The sequence below is a fragment of the Cydia fagiglandana genome, chromosome Z, assembly GCF_963556715.1.
Source record: "Cydia fagiglandana chromosome Z, ilCydFagi1.1, whole genome shotgun sequence".
Lineage (NCBI taxonomy): Eukaryota > Metazoa > Arthropoda > Insecta > Lepidoptera > Tortricidae > Cydia > Cydia fagiglandana.
Genome location: NC_085959.1, coordinates 40,630,269 through 40,650,524, shown reverse-complemented (window position 1 = coordinate 40,650,524; position 20,256 = coordinate 40,630,269). Strand labels below are relative to the sequence as shown.

The 20,256-nt window shown below is 38.5% G+C and overlaps 2 protein-coding genes across 2 annotated transcripts in view; both read right to left on the bottom strand.

The window, feature by feature from the left end:
- LOC134678414 (pre-mRNA-splicing factor 38B-like) overlaps nucleotides 1–20,256 on the bottom strand; it is a 284,815-nt gene that overhangs the window by 81,747 nt on the left and 182,812 nt on the right. The window lies entirely within an intron of this gene.
- Nucleotides 17,720–19,468, bottom strand: LOC134678527 (innexin inx2). The gene has a single exon (XM_063537103.1). The coding sequence runs from the start codon at nucleotides 19,362–19,364 to the stop codon at nucleotides 18,276–18,278; it is 1,089 nt and encodes a 362-aa protein (XP_063393173.1). The 5' UTR covers nucleotides 19,365–19,468; the 3' UTR covers nucleotides 17,720–18,275.

The following is a 20,256-nucleotide window of genomic DNA, read 5'->3' as shown; positions in this document are numbered from 1 at the left end:
TCTATGTTTTCACGATAGTATTTGTATCACTACATCACACTACACACTACACCTTATAAAATAAAGTTTCCCGCCGCGTCTGTCTGTTTGTGTGAATGATCGCGATTAAATCCAAAACTACTGAATGGATTTTCATGCGGTTTTCACCTATCAATAGAGTGATTCTTGAGGAGGGTTTAGATGTATAATTTGTTAAGGCTCTGTGTGACCCGTGCGAAGCCGGGCCGTATTCATTTATTAAGACAAGTTGTAATATTTACTTGTCTTAATAAATGAATACGGCCCGGCCATATATAATATTGTTATTTAACACCTGAGATTGTCGAAGGATCAACCGATATCCGATACAGATATCGGATCGGAAAATGTGGAAGCGCTCTTAAAAAGTGGTACTCTCTGTGCCTATTTTAACCCACAAAAGCTAGGTATATAAAGATGTAGTGCTTAATTGATTTCCATCATATTTTCTCGGAAACGTTCGTATTTGTACGTTCCTATGTACTACTATGTAGGTGAAAATTACGAACGTTTCCGAGAAAGTACGATGGAAAACAAACATCTGTGTATCCCTAGCATTTCACAATATGCTGTAAAATGTTTAAAATCTGTTTGAATGTAAGACGAAGCTTTAAAGTATATTTGTTAAATATATTGATACGCCAACTGCTTGTTTCTTTCTATTGTGTTGGCACCTTATTCTAATTAGGACAAATATTATATTCGAATGTTATTTTTCCTGTTTTGTTTTGATTTTTGTACAATAAAGTGTTTTACTACTACTACTACTACTACTATGTACTTATAACATTTTAACTACGGATTTGATTTTTACAAGCTTTTATTTAGTTTCACCTGACCGTTGTCTGTAATCAAATCTTGCAAGTTAAATTTGATCCACTTCCCGGTTTCCGATTGAGCTGAAATTTTGCATACATACGTAAGTCGGGTGACAATGCAATATTATGATGTCATAGAGCTGATCTGATGATGGAGACCAGAGGTGGCCATAGGAACTCTGTGATAAAACAACGAAACCTAATTGTGTTTGGGGTTTTTAGGATTCTCTCGGTGAGTATTAATTGCCTGTGGAAAGAAAAGTACAGTCAGCGATAAAAGCTTGTACCAAAAATTAAATTTTTACCAAAAACTTATTTATAGAACAACCTCTATACTCACCTATAAAGCTAGCGGCTACGTCAAAGCAAACGCAATGTTTCTCGTTTGCACCAATGTCTATGAGGAAGATGCATTGTGAGTTAATTTAACTCGTGGTAAGGCTACACATATTTCATAGTCGGTAGAAATGTAGTTTTAGACTCGGACCTCTATACTTTGTATCTTTAGTATTTAAATAAAAGTAAACAAACAATTTGTACATTTTCGGGTACCTAGTTGTAATATTTATTGGTTAACCAACCAAATACAAAAGCGCCTGGATCTGTCACTGAACGACCTGACTTTAACCTACATTATTTGATAATATGTGACGTTCCACAGCAAAAGGTACCTTATTGCGGCTGGCGCTTACGTCTCATAGCGCCGCAATAATATTGAGCGGCGTTAATAATAGGGTAAGTGCCAACCGCCATAAGGTACCTTTACCCGTGGGACGTCACATATAATGTTTAAATCTACCCTCAACTGGCTTAAGGAACCATTTGAGAGTAGATTTTGTTTACTTTAGCCTTGTATTTTATTCCTTAGTATAAGGAATAAAATACTATAAAGAAAAAACGGAACCTTTATAGGATCACTCGTGCGTCTATCTGTCTGTCTGTACGACCCCCCCCCCCTCCCTCCTGAAATAAATACACAAAATTAAACAACTGTACCGCTATTCGGAACCTAATAATAATATTGAGAATGGCAACCCTGTTGTCGGTCGTATTGTCCTTTTCTAGCATATACGTCCCTCTCTCTCCCACACTCCCACCACACAGCAGTTTGCTTTTTGGCGGTTGTCGCAAAAACAAATTTCCAACTCATTGGCTTGCTGTTTTTCCATCTGGAAGGTCGTGAAGCTAAACTGCTGGTGAGTTTTTGAATTTGTACCCCAGTTTAGCTGACTATATTGAAAAACAGTTTCTAACGGCTTTTGCCGTTCGAAATAAATATTTAAATTTTGTGTCCTTTAAACTATCTAGCAAATAAAAACGATCCGGAATAACAATGTGTAAGTTTTCAAAGGCTGCCTGCGCGCATCGTGGCTATGCTAATGAAAATACTAAAACACATAATGTTAGAAAACACATCGAGCTGGTAAAGCGTGCACTTGTCACCATTAGAATTTAATTAATTTTATACCTACATTAAGTCTCTTCTGAGTCTTATTAGTTTACTTAAATCTTTGTGTGTCTATAGTAACGGTTGAAATTATAACACTTAAATGGTGATGTGTGGAGGCATACCCTTCAGTTTTTAAGTGATTTGTGTTTTCGAATACGAAAGGATCGGATAGTTAATACGTGTTACGTAGAACTAAGTATTCAGATAGAAGCTTATAGACGTGTAGGTTTTATCTATCCAAGTATCCATCAGCAACTTGTCGTTTTATCCCGTTCCGGGTTAAATATAATATTGCAAAATGAATTTTTTGGTAATAAACTTGCTGATAAATAACGTGTACCCGCTTGGGAGTCGACGAAGCCCTGCTTCGCGGGGCTTCTATTTCCGCTCTGAGGGACACAAGGTAACGAACAAACCTACATCGCAAGCATTGCATTTATTTTTGTGGAAAGTGAGTACTTCGGCAGTACGTAAACTTAAATCTGACTAGACAAAGAGAGAGATTAGCATGGCTCTGCGCAAGAATGTCATGGAAATCCTTAAGTATTTCGCTCCTTATCTACCAACTTATATCTCTCCAACTAGATCTTTGATATAAAAAAAAAATAAAAAAAAAAATGGTTAAAATGTAGGTAGATAGGTATCTTTTTAAATAGATAACAGGTACTTACTAACAGTTTAAAAGGTTAAAGAAAAGAACTCTTGCATGTAGTTGCTATATGTGCTTGTATTATTTTGGATTTGAATAACTTTATTATTCTATATGTAACTACATACAAGAGGGTCAATCTTTAAGCCTACCTACCTACCTACATAAATAGTACCTACACTTGTAAACGTTTTAAATAAAATCGGAAGCCTGTGACTTGAAAGGGCATTAACGATATGGGAATCTTTAGATTGATTCATTGACGAAGACGCATGGTTTGCTTCATTCATATTGTCAAATTATATTCGCTAACTGTAGAGTTAAAGTTTAGTTATGGCAAATCTGCGCGTCACCGTGAATGACACTTTCTAAAAGTGCCTATTAAAGTAAATCCTTTCCCCTTGTCGAGCGAGGAACTCGCAACTAAGGGAATATTACCCATAAACTTCATTTGAATGATATTCTTAAGCCTATGTCTGTTATGGTTCCACCTGCGTAAGGTGTGCCTAAGAGAATCTGTTATTCAGTCACAAACTAACGTCAAGTTATTTGTGATGAAACCAATATGTTGTGTACCTATCTAAGCCTGCGCAAGGCTGCCATGTTTCCACCTGCGTAAGGTGTGCCAAAGAATCTTTGATTCATTTACAAACTGATGTCAAGTTATTGATGATGATATTACAACCTATGTAAGCCTGCGCAAGGCATGTCAGAAATTTAAATGATATGGTAATAACACAGGCTAGACCACAATTATAAATATATATATATATATATAAAAAAAAAAATGAATATATAAATACCTCCTCTTAGAGAAAGTAAAAGGGTTCTAACAAAATAATGTTCTGGGTAAAAATCAGTCGAAATAGGCAAGGCTTCGTTATTCGAGTTTTCATTTTTGTTTACCAATCTTTTTTAAGGGTCCCGAACACCCTATTGGCTAAACCCAAAATTGGACTAATGAACATTTCTAAAATTATAATATAATAGGTATAAAATAACATAAGATTCCAGGCCTATCTCGACTCATTTTTATTTTAAAGATGAAAAAATCTTTGCACCCTAATACTTTTAAAATTGTGGTCTGGAGACGCTAAGCCTCATAATGTGGGTGGCATAGATAATACTAAGAGATTTAGTCACCTAAATTCTACCACAAGCCCAGGCACAATATTGATAATTAGAATAAGGTGTGGTCAATCGTCCAAGGTCCAGATAACTACTCTGTGGACTCTAATTAAATCAGGCTCACTTAAGCTCACGACACGACATAGCTTACGGTTCAATTCTGAAATAAGCTATGTTTAATATCACTCATGGTGTGAAAATAAAATTACAAGAGCACAAAGAGTCTGCTCAAGGTGTACAAAGGGTTCCGTTTAGCGGCCCTATGAATATCTAAAAATCTTTGAAGTCTATGCCTGCTATGGCAGACTAGAAATTAATATAAATTATATTTGCCTCGAGAGCACTAGTTTTTCAGTTAACATGTTTAAGAGTACCTACCTATGAGGTACACGATATAACCAAGGTTACCTATTTAATTGTTATATTCCTGACTGGCATGGTATAGGAAAATTGTCATGTGCTGCACAAGCATGTTAGAAATAAAAATATACAAAACTGACCTAACGGGGCGTTTATGAATGATTTATTTTACACCTTTATGTCTGTCTTGTGACCCTTGAAGATTTGAACCACCTTGATCGTAAGTGCTCCTATGCACAGATTAAGTTTATTTTAAACTACCCATGCCCTAATCTCAAGGGCACGCGCTTCTATGCACGGACCAAATATTGTTATCACTTAATTCACTTATCATTATTCATTATAGTTTGATACTATACGTTTAACAAATGTACCCACCGTGGAATGTAATGTACCCACGACATAAGGTTTTTAATAAACAGTGACTTAATGGTTTGCACGAACGGTTCTAACTAGTATAACCTCGGCGGTCACGTCTAGGGCATGACCAAGGCCTGTTCACTTCCTAAGAAAGTTATGTCCCCAAATAATTGCGCATGTATGCGCCTGAAGCTTCTATGTGTGCGCTGGCCTCCGAGAAAAAGTTGCGAGTAATAAAAATAAAAACATTTTTCTACAGCAACATTGCTCCCAACTCTGATTTAGATTATCACGAAATTTATACATTATTAATCATAAAACGGAACTTAAAACTTAATTACACGCGATTAAGTTTTATAATGAATATTTGCTTCCAACTGTCTTTATCAATTTTCATAAAATATATGGAGGGTAGGTACGTCTACCCACCATAATAAAAAAAATATATTTTTCAATGACTCTGTCCAACTGCTGTGGTTCATAACGAAAATTTTATTTATATCTTTAAATAATAAATACAACGTAGCGGTACTACCTCTTAAAACTGTAAGTCTGTACCTACATGGATTACAGCAATGCACATAGAAAATGTGCTAAATGCGGAGCAACGGCTGTTGAAGCAGCCAGAGTGAAATTGACAGCTTTAGTGGGTTCAGGAGGAACCGAGTCATAACACTCATAACGCATCTGGAAAGCGTATTAATTAAACGTGAAAAAATGTACGAATACAAGTTGGAAATCTGTGTAAAATGCCGTGTGTAAAGTGTAGTGTATCTGTGTGTAAAGTGTAATAGGTAGGCATGCCTAATGTTATTTGTATAATACTGAAAACTTTGTGAAAGCGCTTTATTAATGTCTATTTTTTCATTAAGTTGCCAGTTGCCAGTTTTCAGTGTATATTTCAATATGTAAAACATTTTTTAATAAATACTATAATGTTATAAACATAAACATGCCTTTTATTTAAATCAATTTTGATAATATGTACCACAAACAAGGGTTTATTTGCATCTTTCATATATTTCGTGATATGAAGATAACAAATATGTTTATCAACAGAATTACTATACATATACCTATACTACCAATACCCGCCAGGCTAAACCGGTTGTCAACTTTAGTGTTTGGTACACAACGAAGGTGCTACTAGTATTAACGTATAAACGTTTGGGGACATTTTTTTGTATGGAGTTACCGTTCTTCTCCTAGTGAGTATTATATTCTTTGGGCATGACCCTCTAGTTATCAATTTATACAAAATTATAGCATTGTGATACGGTTTGCTTTGCACAATAAAAATGGGAAACAGGCCTTGCGAAAAGACGAAGCTATTTTGAAACGCGAGTACTTTTCGAAAATACATTGTACTAGATATAAATATGTCTTTGTCGTGGAACAAGTACACCCAAACAAATGCAGTCATTTATTATAATATGTTGGCAACACTCTGCCAAAGAGTTATATAGTCTGTCTATACAGTGTAACCAAGGCATCAATGCACATGAATCTCTTGAAACATGGTGGATCAATTAATTTACACCCCGTCTGTGTCTTGCTCCTACCAAATCCACAAGTTAAGGACCTCAACCTATATATAGGTACCCTTCTCGCTCGAGACCTGTAAAAAAAAAAAAAATGTACACAATAATTTCATGTAGTCAAGTGTCGGTAAACTAGGTCCCCACCACTTAGCGCTATCGTGAATATATATGGAAGAACTCTGTATATTGCCTCCCAGGAGGCGGGACGTTATTAGACTATCCTATATAGTAGGCCAGAGATATAGTATACAAAAGTACACTGGCCCAAATTCAGTAATATTATATTTCAGAATATATAATAACATTTACAATCTTGCTATTATTGAAATATAAACAAGGTACAATTATCCTTAGTTCATAAGGAGGATAAGTATACCTAAATATCTAATAGATTCGACAAAGTGCTGATTCTAGCATTGGATGAAATAGGTCCCTCTTAAAGGGCCTCTGCGCTGTTGGCTTTGGGCCACGGGCGCCCGGCAAAAGGTCGGGGACCCCCTGGTTTCGCACAGTTATTGCAAATAATGTAAAATCACGAAATAAGTACATAAATTTGTATATCGGTTAAAAGCACCTATGCGATGAGCTAGGGTTTCGAATTAAGTATCTTATTCCTTATAATTTACACACTGAATATTCAGAATTAAGCAATGTCTATGAATAGTTTACAGAAATTAAGCCTCTTTAGCGGTCAGATCCAATAAAGTTTCAAGGCTTATGTCTACCAGTAGGCACCAGATAAAGTAAACCACTGAGAAATTACTCTTACTACATATATACAAATTAATGAGTAAAATTAAGGTTATGATAGCTAAACATGAGTTTAATTAGAATGACTCTGCAAATATCATTGATAAAGTTCTGTGGCAATTCTACATTAACCATTTGAACGCTAAGAACACCAAAAAGCGTCATAACTAGTGCTCACAGCGCAGTGAACACATGAGTGTTGTGGCTTAAGCTCTCAAAGTAACCTTCACACTTTCAAGTAAGGTTTATTTAGGTACATTGACTCGCGTTCTCGTTAGTAAAGCCAGGTAAAGCGTTTAAAAGGGTTAAATGCATTTTATAGCTATAACCTATAACAAAGTATATGGCTTACAGTCATTAAAGAAATTTAGTGATTCTCTATGACATTTCAACAAGTACCTAATTTTACTAACTTTGTGGTGATAGTGATATAAAGAATAATTAAAATATTCGTCTACTTAATCCCGAGGGATTCTGGAAATAAGAAAGGTCCTGTCCTTGTTATATTCCTGCAACTGCTTACTTTACTATTATAGATAATTATTATCAAATTTGATAATAATTGCTACTTATAAATAAAAACTACTCTAGTACTTTATTATTTTTATCTTCTCATACTTGAATTACATTACTCCTTATAACAGATGTTGTATGCTCCTTGAAGAGTAGACTGACCTATCACATCTTTTTTTTTTTTACCCAGTTTTCATGTAATTAAGTACCAGTATAGCACCCTTGTGGTGACTCACTTATTCTTTTGAACATTTATAAGTACATTAAGTACGTATATAAAATGCTAAGTTAGTATCATTATATAATGGAATATCAAATTGTATGCTTTACTAAATACCTCTCTCCTCACGGGTGTTAAAATAAAGGGTGTACTGCATAATTAATTAAACACTCATAATATAATAATATTACATATACATAATAAGTACATGTATAAATCACATTGGCTTGGCGTCTTCCCACCACCAGGCGATAACAAACACGTCTCAATATTATTATTAGGTTCCGAATAGCGGTACAGTTGTTTAATGACAGCGTTTTACACAAAAATAAAACGCTAATTAAATAACTTACCCTATTCGGAACCTAAAGTTTTAATCCTGCCTGGTGTAAATATGTATAATTTTGAGACAATGAGTTGGAAATTTGTTTTTGCGACAACCGCCAAAAAGCAAACTGCTGTGTGGTGGGAGTGTGGGAGAGAGAGGGACGTATATGCTAGAAAAGGACAATACGACCGACAACAGGGTTGCCATTCTCAATATTATTATTAGGTTCCGAATAGGGTAAGTTATTTAATTAGCGTTTTATTTTTGTGTAAAACGCTGTCATAGTTCTTCTAGTCGCGCAAGTTTTTCGAACTACCCGCACTTGGTCTTGTTGCCCTCAAAACGTCGGAGGTAAATCTTAAAAGTGATTAGGTCCCGTTTTTTTAATAATGTTTTACGAAGTCTTTATCCGAAGGCTTGTCCTTTAACTTGCGCTTAAAGGACTCCACTCGGGACTTATAATACGGTATATAGTTGCTTAAGCACTGAGGTCCCATTCACACGAGCGCTTGAATCCGTCACGCACGCTAAATTCAATTTAACGGCCAACATTTAAAGACGATAGTCCAACAACGCTTGATAAAAACCGCCACCACCATCTTGTGAATAAACACATGTATCCATTTGTGTCATTCATTCATGAAAATGCTTTTTTAACGCGCGTTGAAAAAGCGCACGTGCGAATGAATCTGGCCAGTCCTGCCTGGGCTATAACCGCGAAAAATGAAGTTCGCAAATTGCGGGCATCTTTCTCTGTCACCCTAATTACGCCTTCATTGGAGTAAAAGAGAAAGATCCCCGCAATTTGCGAATTTCGGTTTTCGCGGTAGCCCCTCTGAGTTCTTCAAATTTAGACTCAAATTACTCGAGTTTCTATCATCATTAGGCTACACACTATAACTTCGTATTTTTTTAGCATTAGAAATAAGGTAAACAATCTTGATGTGTCTTTTTATTGAAAAACACGTTTAAAAATAAGTTACGGCAAATATGTAACAATTATGAATCTAATACGATCATTTACTTCTGCTTTCATAAGTAATAGTTACTGATTTTTAAAAAGCGTATTTCAATTAATAGACATTTCAAGATCGCTTACTTATATACCTTCTTGCAAGTTCTTTCTAATGCTAAAAAAAAACGAACTATAGACTACCTACAGGTACACACTACAGGTAGGTACACTAGGTACTGTTAGTACCCGCATGTATTCTCAATAACATTGCAAATTGGAGATCCAATGTCAACCTTGTGATTACTATCAACATTAAGTAGGTATGTATAATCAAATGTAGCACCGCCGGTACGGTCAGGGCCGTCTAAAACTATGCTGGGGCCCCTGGGCACTTAAGAATGTGGGGCCCTTTTGGAAAGTAAAGAAAGCAAATTAAACTAACTTTTCTACTATCATCTATTCATTATGGATAATCAATAGTTATTTGTTTTACAAGGGAGCAAAGTTGTTGTTTAACCGCTCGTGCTAATATTGATACCCGAGCAAGCGAAAGATTCCAAAATTGAACCACGAGCGTAGCGAGTGGTTCGAAAAATGGAATCTTGAGCGTTGCGAGGGCTTCAAAGCACGAGGGTTAAACAAAATTTGCCCTCGAGTGAAACACAACATTTTTCACCACACCAACCCGAAGCAAATATTAAATGTAAAATATCAAACAAAATCAAACCAAATCAAATCCAAATGAATGTTATTAAATATTTATCATCCAAAAACATCATTAAAAAGTCAATTCTACCAGCAAACATAAGAAAACAACTCAAAATTTGCATTTGATTACTTTGCCTCACATGTGGATAAAATGCAATTTTGCTATTCGTTTTTGAAGTGCAAAGTAATTCTTTCCGAGCTGGTGTGGTGAAAATATACTGTTACTATGTGCCCCCTGAGGATGGGGGCCCTGGGCACGGGCCCCATGTGCCCTTAGGTAAAGACGGGTACTGGGTACGGTCGAGTTTACAAAGTTCTTTACAAGCCAACGATCCACATGGTAGATATGTATTTATAGCCCGTGGCTCTACGCCGTTTTTAGCCACGGTTTTATCACCCACGCTTCCTGACATGTGTCCCCTATGCTCAATAAATATAACCGAGTGGAGTAGGTATTAATCTTAAACCTTTAAACCACAGAATAAATACAGAACACTACTACACACTACTATACTAGTACACTACTATACTAGGTACAGAAGACTTACTCTCTAACAAAACGCGTCTGTCACGATCAGCACAGATATGGCCGCTAGGCGGCGACAGCGCCACGCGCGGCTTATGGCAAATCCCAAAATTGGGGTCGAACGGATGTACTTTTAGCTACCTGTAGCAAAGCGACGAAATCGCGGAGACACGCCTGCTTTTAACGAACAATTCTTGTATACTCGTACAGCGAATCAAGAACTATGAGACATATATTTGAGTAAATTGTCTACGCCCATGTTTATACATACTTGACTGTACCACAGGTACTACAGTAGGTACATTTATTTTACGAGTCCTTTCGAGTATTTTCAAATTCAAAATTATACACTCCAGATAGTGAGTTTTATAGCGTTAGTAACACCGCACCTTAGCATTTAATATATATTTATTTATTTATTTAAACTGTATTGCACTAAACATAAAAATAATGTACAAATGGCGAACTTAATGCCTAATGGCATTCTCTACCAGTCAACCATTTATTTATTTGTTTATATTTCGGGGATCACGGAAACGGCTCTAAAGATTTCGAGGAAATTTACTATATGAGGGTATTCTGGGGCGAAAAATCGATCTAGCTAGTCTTATCTCTGGGAAAACGCGCAGTTTGGGTTTTATATCTGTTTTCCGAGCAAAGCTCGGTCTCTATCTCTATTAGATCAATACTAATAACAATAAAGTTGTAACTTCTAGTATAATAAATAACTATAAAAATCGTATTGAAATAATCCAGAAAAGTGACGGTAGGTAAACATGGGGTTTCTTTGAATCGCGGTAAAACATTGATCATCGATTTTTAGGGTTCCGTATCAACTACATATTTATATATTTTCGCACTGTTCGCCTGTCCGTCCGCGGCTTTGCTCCGTGCATGAATTTGGATGGTAATATGGATATATCCACAACAAAATGTATATGACCCGTCTCGACGATGGGCGATGTCACGACACTGCAGTCTAAAACTCTAAAACAATATCGGATTATACCTTCGCATTACGAGATCAGGGTGCTTAGCCAACGTGCCAATAGTTAACGCTCCGTAGCGTAGTCATCTCTATCATTTCTCCATATTATGCCGGCTGTAGGTCGGTGGTATACACTCGTCGAGAGCCTCCGCAACGATCCGATCCAATCCGAGAAGCGCGAGACGAGAAATGAGCAGTATGCACAGCACACACTGGTTCTCGGCCCGTCTAGTGCGTACAGCTCGCCTTAGTGCGACAGTCGGCTCGATTCGGAAAATGAATTAGATCTCTACTAGACCTCAACAAGTTACGATATGGATAATTTAAAGATATTTGTAAGATAGATACTATGTCAAATTTGACGTTTCCGCGATTCTGGAGGTCCTCTTGAAGTCTTGAACGATTTCGACAAGTTCGACATATCGAAGTCACATCTAGTCGATATCTAATGTAAATCTAGTTGATATCTATACCTTCTCTAGATTTTGTGATTATCTCGTTTCCCGAATACGCGTGAATGGCAGTTGCATTTCGTTCGCTTCGTAGCGTTAAAGATTGGCACGTTGGCTATGCACCCTGTTGATACATTCGATCTGTAAGCAATACGTGACTGTTTAGAAAACATAGTTTGATGTTGATAAAGTGCAGGTGGTGTTTTAACTCTTAATTACTTTGAGCTAGAAAAATTTGTTACTATGGAACAGTAGTAGTCAAGTGTAAAAATATGGGTACACGCAACATACTCAAAAATATGTCCCATAGCGCTTATGTCAGCAAATTAAGAACTATGGGCACGGAATAAATAATAGTACTAGGTACAGATGACTCGCTCTCTAACAAAACGCGTCTGTTACGATCAGCACAGATATGGCCGCTAGGTGGCGACAACGCCACGCGCGGCTTATGGCTTTCCCCAAAATTGGGGTAGGAACGGATGTACTTTTAGCTACCTGTAGCAAAGCGACGAAATCGCGGAGTGAGCCACGCCTGCTATGGGACGTATTTTTGAGTAAGTTGTTTCCCACCAAAACGTTGTCATGTAAAATGTTGCCAAGACATTATCAGATCTCTTGTAGAGCCAAGGTTCTAATTGTCAAAAAGTTGTCAGATCTCTTGTACAGCCAAGCTTCTAACTTTACAAGCCCTTAAACGTCCTGAATACTTAATTGTTTATTTATCACCGTCGTATTTAGGTGAAACAACCACACTTTCCTATTTTTCAACTTTTTGGTGAGGGCAAATTTAATTCTCTACAATCATGGTCACCCTACCAGACCTAATTAATAAACATAAAACCTCTTTTACGAAGAAAATAAAATGTCAAACCCGAGTGATATACGAGTTTTCAAAAGTAACCAGACCGTGATGACAGTGATGACATTCAATTTGACACAGAATATCGGTAGTTTAGTATTCTAATGTTAGGGTGACCATCCATGTCGTAATAGTAGTTTATGTGACTGCTACATAATGAAGGGCATTAAAACACGAGTGTGGGTTTAAGAAACGAACGAAGTGAGTTTCTTAAAAGGATCACACGAGTGTTTTAATGCCTAATTATGTACAGTTACATACACTACTTTATCTACACACATATAATTACCTTCTTTTATACATTCACTAACCTCATATTTCAACCGACATCCATCGTTGCTCTCTGGCGCAACTCGCAGATTTGAGAGGTGCCGTCTCCTTAAATATCTTTTTATCACTAATTTTACATGAAACTTGCTTAAAATTTGTTTAAAAACAACAAAACAAATTAATTTTATACCTAAAACTAATTAAAAGATAAACTGTACGTCAAATGGCGGTAAATGAAAACTTTTTTCACACATGGCACGCATCCGTAGTTTTTTTTTTATTCATAGACAAACGAATGAAGTCCTTATTCTCATGTCACTCGAGACAAAATGTCGTACGGTTTATATTAAAAAATATACTGAATTGACGTTTCGTATCGATAATTGTTTTAATATCTATGGATACTAGAATAGACACCCACTTGAGTTTTGACAGCTGTTCCAAATTTAAACTCATAACCTTACAAAAATCTATAAAGTTATAACTTTAGAGTACAGATTTTACCTACTACCACAGATAGGAAAGTACTCATAGTAAAATTGGTTGTCATAATGCTGGTCATTTCCTATGGTTTCTGAATGCATTTTAGAGCATTAATGATATGTGCGTAGATAAATAATTTAAAAACTTTTTTTTTCAACACGACTAGAAAATTAACGTTAACCTCACTAATACTGATAGGAAACAGTTGCTTATAATTTACGAAATTCGCAGTGTTAATCCTGCTCACGTCTCCTGAATCACCCTGTATGTGACGTTCCACGGAAAAAGGTACCTTATGGCGGTTGGCGCTTACGTCGCATAGCGCCGCAGTAATATTGGAGTGGCGTTAATAACAGCGTAATCGCCAACCGCCGTAAGGTACCTTTACCCGTGCGACGTCACGTTATTATTTTTTATTTAGTTATTTATTATTACAAGAAGTTACAACTTTTTTGTTAAAGACCACACAACTCCACAAGTCCACACACTCCACAACTCCAAGTCCACAAAACTACATTTTGTTTGACTGTGAAGTCACACTATACTATACTCTATACTATACACCGTGAAATTTTAGTGGTTGTTTTCCCGCAACGAAATGATTCTGCTATCGATATACAGTCCATGTGTAATCTTTTTTTTAAATAATGTTAAGAAATGCCAGATTTATAAATGTGTCGAACGAAACTCGAAAGTGACCTAACACCAGTAGTAGCACTGCAGTAGTACCTACCTAATTCTTTTGAGTGAATGAAACAAAATAACCTAAAAAGTAGTTCCATTTATTTTTCCTTCACACATTTAACGTGCAGTTAGTTTGCAGATCCTTAAAAGTAAACATAACAAGATAAGATCAAGCTTTTAATGATCAAAAACTTAAACAAACACTTCAACTTCCCGATACCGCAATAATTGTTCGAATCGAACTGCAATCCGCCACGTTCAATACACAATCACCTCTGCCCTGTGCATGTGCTGGCGTTTGAAACTGCCCGTGGTTAAGCAGCCGCTGTGTTACGGCGACAATTGTTCGTCCGTGTGGAACTTGGGGGTTTAAAATCCCCCGAAGACGCAGCGACTGTAAATGGTCCGGTTCCGCGTAAAGTCGCCGGGCGGCGTGGGAGTCGTAGTTAGCCCTAGCGTACAGCTGCACCATCGCGACGTACTCTAAATTAGAATATTCGTAATGTCGATCCATTTTACTTCAAATAGCAGTGATGACATTGGCAGGATCTGTTATCACATTAGTTTAATAAGCGAAGAGGATGTAATTATTCGATTTACCAAAGTTGACACAACGTAATGGCCAAAGGTAATGGCAATCATCAAACTAATAAAAAGGTTTTATTTCAACTGTTAATCGTGAAGGAACAGTCTAAGTAAATTTTAATTTCAGTTGTCAAACAGTAAAGCACTCTAGCCTGTTACACAGTTTAAAAAAGTAACATGTGCTTGTTTATTTGTTTATCTGTTTACAATATCGGGAACTGTCGTCGACTTGCAGTTTTAGTGTGTTACTATTGTTTTTCGCTTGTTCGAGTTTAGGTTATTTTTTTGTATTTTTTTTTTTTGGAAAACAGTTTATTTATAAGTTTGTCTATCATAATTCGGAAGTACTACCGATAGCAAATCGCCCTGCCGCGGGAAAACAACCACTAAAATTTCACGGTGTAGATGTCAGTGCTACAAGTACTTACTATAATTGTATGGATGCCCGTGGCCGTAGCCCATACAATAGAGGAAGCTGTCGTCATAATTGGACAGACGAGGACGTTTTACGGGCGTCATAATGTACAGTCCTCATCAGATATATCGGAGCGGCCAAGGTGCTCACTAATATCTGGAATATCTGGATACGCCTATTGTCAAGGTGATAGAGTGCGTGTTCAGATATTTTTAACCCTTAAATGCATGACTTTATCTTTTTGCCCGAAATTAATATATATTATGTATTACATAATTGTTTGCTGATTCTAGGAAAAATAGTAAAAAAATATATAATTTGATTTTCACTGCGAAATCAGTGTTACTCGTAATTGGCTAAATCATATTTAAGTATGTGAATGTGTAATTTTCAGTAATAGATATATGATTTTTTTTACTACCATACCATTAGAAAGGTACACTATTTGTGATATACATTATACCTATATGATAAAGTTTTTAAATATAAAATAATTACAAACCCCGAAAACACCATTCAAAATCACATACTAAAAATTATCAACTTCTGGATTTTTCCAAGCTTTCCGACTTTTCGTCTTAAAACGAATGTAATTTTTATAAATTAAAAGTATTGCGTAAATTTAACCCTTAAATCATTACCCTACTACTTGACGCTTGGTATAAAGGTGCGTTCAAGAACCTAAGCCTTTTGTTTAAATCTGTGAGCTGTCGAATGGTTTGTAGACATTTGGCAACACATACAGTTAAATTGATGCAAAGCAATTTGACCCATATTGATCTGTAGTAACACACGTCTGATACTAAGTCGCTACGACCAAAATTGAGTTAACATCACACGTGTCTTGCTAGGGCGCTCCACGGGTTGCACCTCGGCCGCCCGATATAAGCCATCGAGGTACCTAACGGCGACTGTACAGGCACGATCATAAATAATCACAGTAGTACCTAGATGACTTACGCTACGTCTTACGTAGGCGAACAACGCGCGAACGCGCCGCGCCGCGCCGCCTGACATTCGCGTGCAAATCGCGCCGCACCGCGTTCGCAACGAGATCGCTTACGTAGGACACTTCTATGGGCATCAAAGGATTGATTTCGCCGCGCCGCGCCGCGCCGCGTTCGCGCGTTGTTCGCCTACGTAAGACGTAGCGTTATGCCATAGCTGTAAGGTGCATTCTCAAAACATATACTTACAACTTTCTTCCCATAAACAGTATTTCACACCTTTTCAAAACCAACTTAAACCAAGCTATCTCCATTGTAGCCTTGAACGCTGGCAATAAAGGCTATAATCCTGTGTAGAACGACGTAGATATACGTCGCTCGGCTATCGGTCTATAAATGTGACGTTACACGGTTAAAGCTCCCTTATGGCGGTTGGCGCTTACGTTATTATTAACATCGCTCCAATAGTAATACGGTGTTATGCGACGTAAGCGCCGAGCACCATTATGGTACCTTTACTCGTGGAATGTCACAATAGCCAGGTAAACGTTTCCAGGTATTTTTCTTTGTGTCCTTTGTTTGACAAGTGCTTGTGTTAGCGTTTGTGTTGTCTCTTTCTATCTGGTATTGTTGAGAGACGGAGTGTCGATTGTGAACCCTTTACAATAAGAAGCCGAGGGCCTACCGCAAACCACGTTCGATGTGTTGCCTCTTTGTCGCAATTATAAATTCGTACGTAAGTGTAACAGGGAGGCAACAAGTCGCACGTGTTTCGCGGTAGACCCTCTGGTCATACAAATGTTTCGTTTAGATTCCGTCTGAGCTAAACTAAACTAAAGCGCTTCAATCTTACTTAATGCGACTTATTTACAAAACATTTTTGGATAAGCAAGACAAAATCAATTGTGGGTCCACCCGATTCTTTTACAGTGCACCACCACAGCGCTCTTATCGCCAGTAAAAGCCGGTCACATCTCGTTCGAGATCTCGAAAATACTCATCGAGATCTCGGCCAGGATTGCAAAGATCGAGATTTCCTGCCAAAAAAACTGTTCGAGATTTAATCTCGTAAATTCGCTCGAGATTCCCTATACAGGAGATAGGGCGGTCTCTGAAACTATTTGAGCATCCTAATTAGTAAGGAATAAAGTGTTGTAAATGATGGGAATTTAAAAACCATCTCTAAGGGTGGTATTCCATCTGTCCAATATATTGGTCCAATGTCATTGCGTCTCACTCTCTCATTAAGCAAAATGTGAGACAATACACATTGCACAAAGAAATTGGACAGGTGCAATACCACCCTAAATGAAGATATTACTGAATTAATGGTAGGTCTTTTGCAGGCCACGTGGCAGCTAGAAGTTAATATCAAATAAAAATCAGGTTTTTATAATTAGAATATTGCTCCAGGAAGTGCTGACAAAAAAAAAAGAATTTGCAAAGCAGTAAGTATAAAGTCCATTTAAGAAAGACCTAAAAGGTGTAAGCACATTCGCAGGGCATGTTACAAACTATTAATAAGCAATTACAATTCGCAGTGCAATATCTTAAGTCATTAACTAATCATTTGATCGATAACATGAACGCTCGCAGCGCCATCTAATGTGCAGTAGCGGAGCTCCTTTAGTTCCAGCCACGGCGCATAGATGGCGCCACGGGTACAACCGAGCACAAAGAACGGGATGATTCAGAAAATAAAACAAAGATTATATGTGGCAGTAAATATATTCAGAAAATATGAACCGTATCGCCGTTCTGGCGTAATAAAAAAGTGTAGACAAGATAAAAGTACAATCTATTGTCGATGGAAACCCTAGTTTCCTACTTATAATAGTCAATTATTGCTTTTTACAATCGTATCGAGCATAACGAAGTTATCTATCTTAAAACTTAGGGATAAGCTGTTCAGTTCATTCATACACGATAAACACTTAATTTAGATTTATATTAATTACAATATCACAATGAGACATCCCATAGTCACACTAAAAGGCACGAGATCAGGCGCCGAGGCTTCCATTTTGGCCAGACATGTCAAGAACCCATTCGCAACGCTGCCACGGCGGCCTGACCGCGACCTGCCTCAGAGATACTACAATATACGCTGGCACGCCTCACTCGGAACTTAGTATAGTTTGGAAAGAACAAAGCAGTCTGGGGAGCATGCCCGGGCACTAATGGAATGTGGGAACGCGACGTTGCCAGCGCCCGGCCATCTTTAAAACACATTCGACCGAATGCATCTTAAAGACGCAACAACGCTTACGCGACAACCGAATCCTTCGCTTCCTCGAACTTTTCGGACAAATCCGCCATCAGTTCTTTATAAATGAGAGGATCGATGTTCTTTCCTAGCTGGTAAAGGACGAACCAATCCCCTATTTGGAGTTTACGGGAAACGGATTCTACCTGCTCTTGCAGGGCGAGGCGGCTGCGGGCGCGCAGCAGGTACAGACGAACCTTGGGCCCGGCGACCACCACCGCGCGGTATATCAGGGATATGCCGCTCAGAATAGAGAGGATGATAAACCAGAACCATAGGAACACGTAGATCTTCTCGTTGACGATGTTCAGCGGCAGCACGCACAGCCCGTCGAACTTCTGCACCGTGCCAGAGGGACCGTACTTGTGGAATGTGCATTTCGTCATCTTTGGGAACACACGCGCCATCGGGTCCCTGCGCTCCTCGGGCTCCATCTCGGTGAAACTCACCACATCACGGCCGTACGTCGTGAACTCGCCGTCCAGAAAGAAATCCATGAAGTATATCTGTCCCACGACGTTGATAAAGTTCAACACTTCGCATATAAAGAAGCGGAACGCGTAGAAATTTTGCGTGTGCAGGTTCGCGTGGAAATAGTCGACTAGAAGCTTCTTGCGGTCGCATTTGCTCTCTTCCTCGACGATGGGGCAGTTTAAATCGAGAACGAGCATCTTTATGCGCCCGCCCTCCCACGTCTTCCACAGATAACGGGGCACGTAGAACAAAATAGCTTGGAAGAACAGCACAAAACACACCCACTGGTAATACTTGTGGTATTTAACTTCATCTTGGCCGTCGACGTGCGACGCGATTCCCGGATAAGCGATGTCGTGTCCGACGGTACCCGTGAGCCGGTTCGGGATCGTGAACGTCGAGTAAATCCAACAGTACGTGTCCATAACAGAAAGGGGTATTTCGTCGACGATGCAATCTATCGGGTCGCCGATGTATTGTCGGGAGGTGACCAACAAAGAGAAGGCGATGAGTATGATGACGGTGGCTTTGTAGTGGAGGCGGAACACGTTGTTGTCGATGCAAACGGAGTCGAGCTTGAGGAGGCCCTTGACGGAGCCGAAAACGTCAAACATGGCGTCGGAGCCGCGAGCGCGCGGCGCGTCGTTGATTCGCGAGAGAGAGGCGCGCGGTCGGATCGCGCGTTGGCCGAGTAATGGCGGTGGCGCGGAGGGGAGCGCCCGAGGCGGCAAGGGGCACGAGCGCGCGGGGCGGGACGGACAGGCTCGAGAATACGAAGTGACCCCAATAGCAGACGCGCCGAGTCTTGAAGTCAAATGGTCGATTCACTTACGCAATAACTCTGTGATTATGATTAAGGATTGTAAACAATGTAGGGCCGCTGTGTGTCACGCGGGGAACACAGTATGTCACCTGTCAGCTGAGGAAATCCTGGGTTAAGGAAGAATCTGTTGGTAAAAATCGGTTCAGATGTGCCTAACTAAGGACATAGTAAACATACAGTTGGACAAATGGAATGATTTTAAATGCGACATTATTGTCCTCCCTGAAAGTTAAGACGTGTCTTCAAATCAGGCGGGCCGTATGCTTGTTTGTCACCGACGTAGTATTAAAAAAACAACCAGGCCTTAGTCATTTTTGGGGTTCCGTACCCAACGGGTGAAAAAGGGACCCTATTACTAAGCCTCCGCTGTCCGTCTGTCTGTGACCAGGCTGTATCTCAGGAACTGTGATAGCTAGGCAGTTGAAATTTTCACACATGATGTATTTCTGTTGCAGCCATAACAAAAAATAAGTACTGAAAATAAAATATTACGTATAATAAATAATTTAAATTCCCATAAATAAATAAATTGTTTATTCATTTAAGCATTCGTTTACATTGTACAAAGTTGGTACCTCTTTCTCCCATACATCAAACATTTTTTTTCCGTAATGGTACGGAACCCTTCGTGCGCGAGTCCAACTTGCACTTGGCCGGTTTTATTTCATTAATGTATCTAGGTA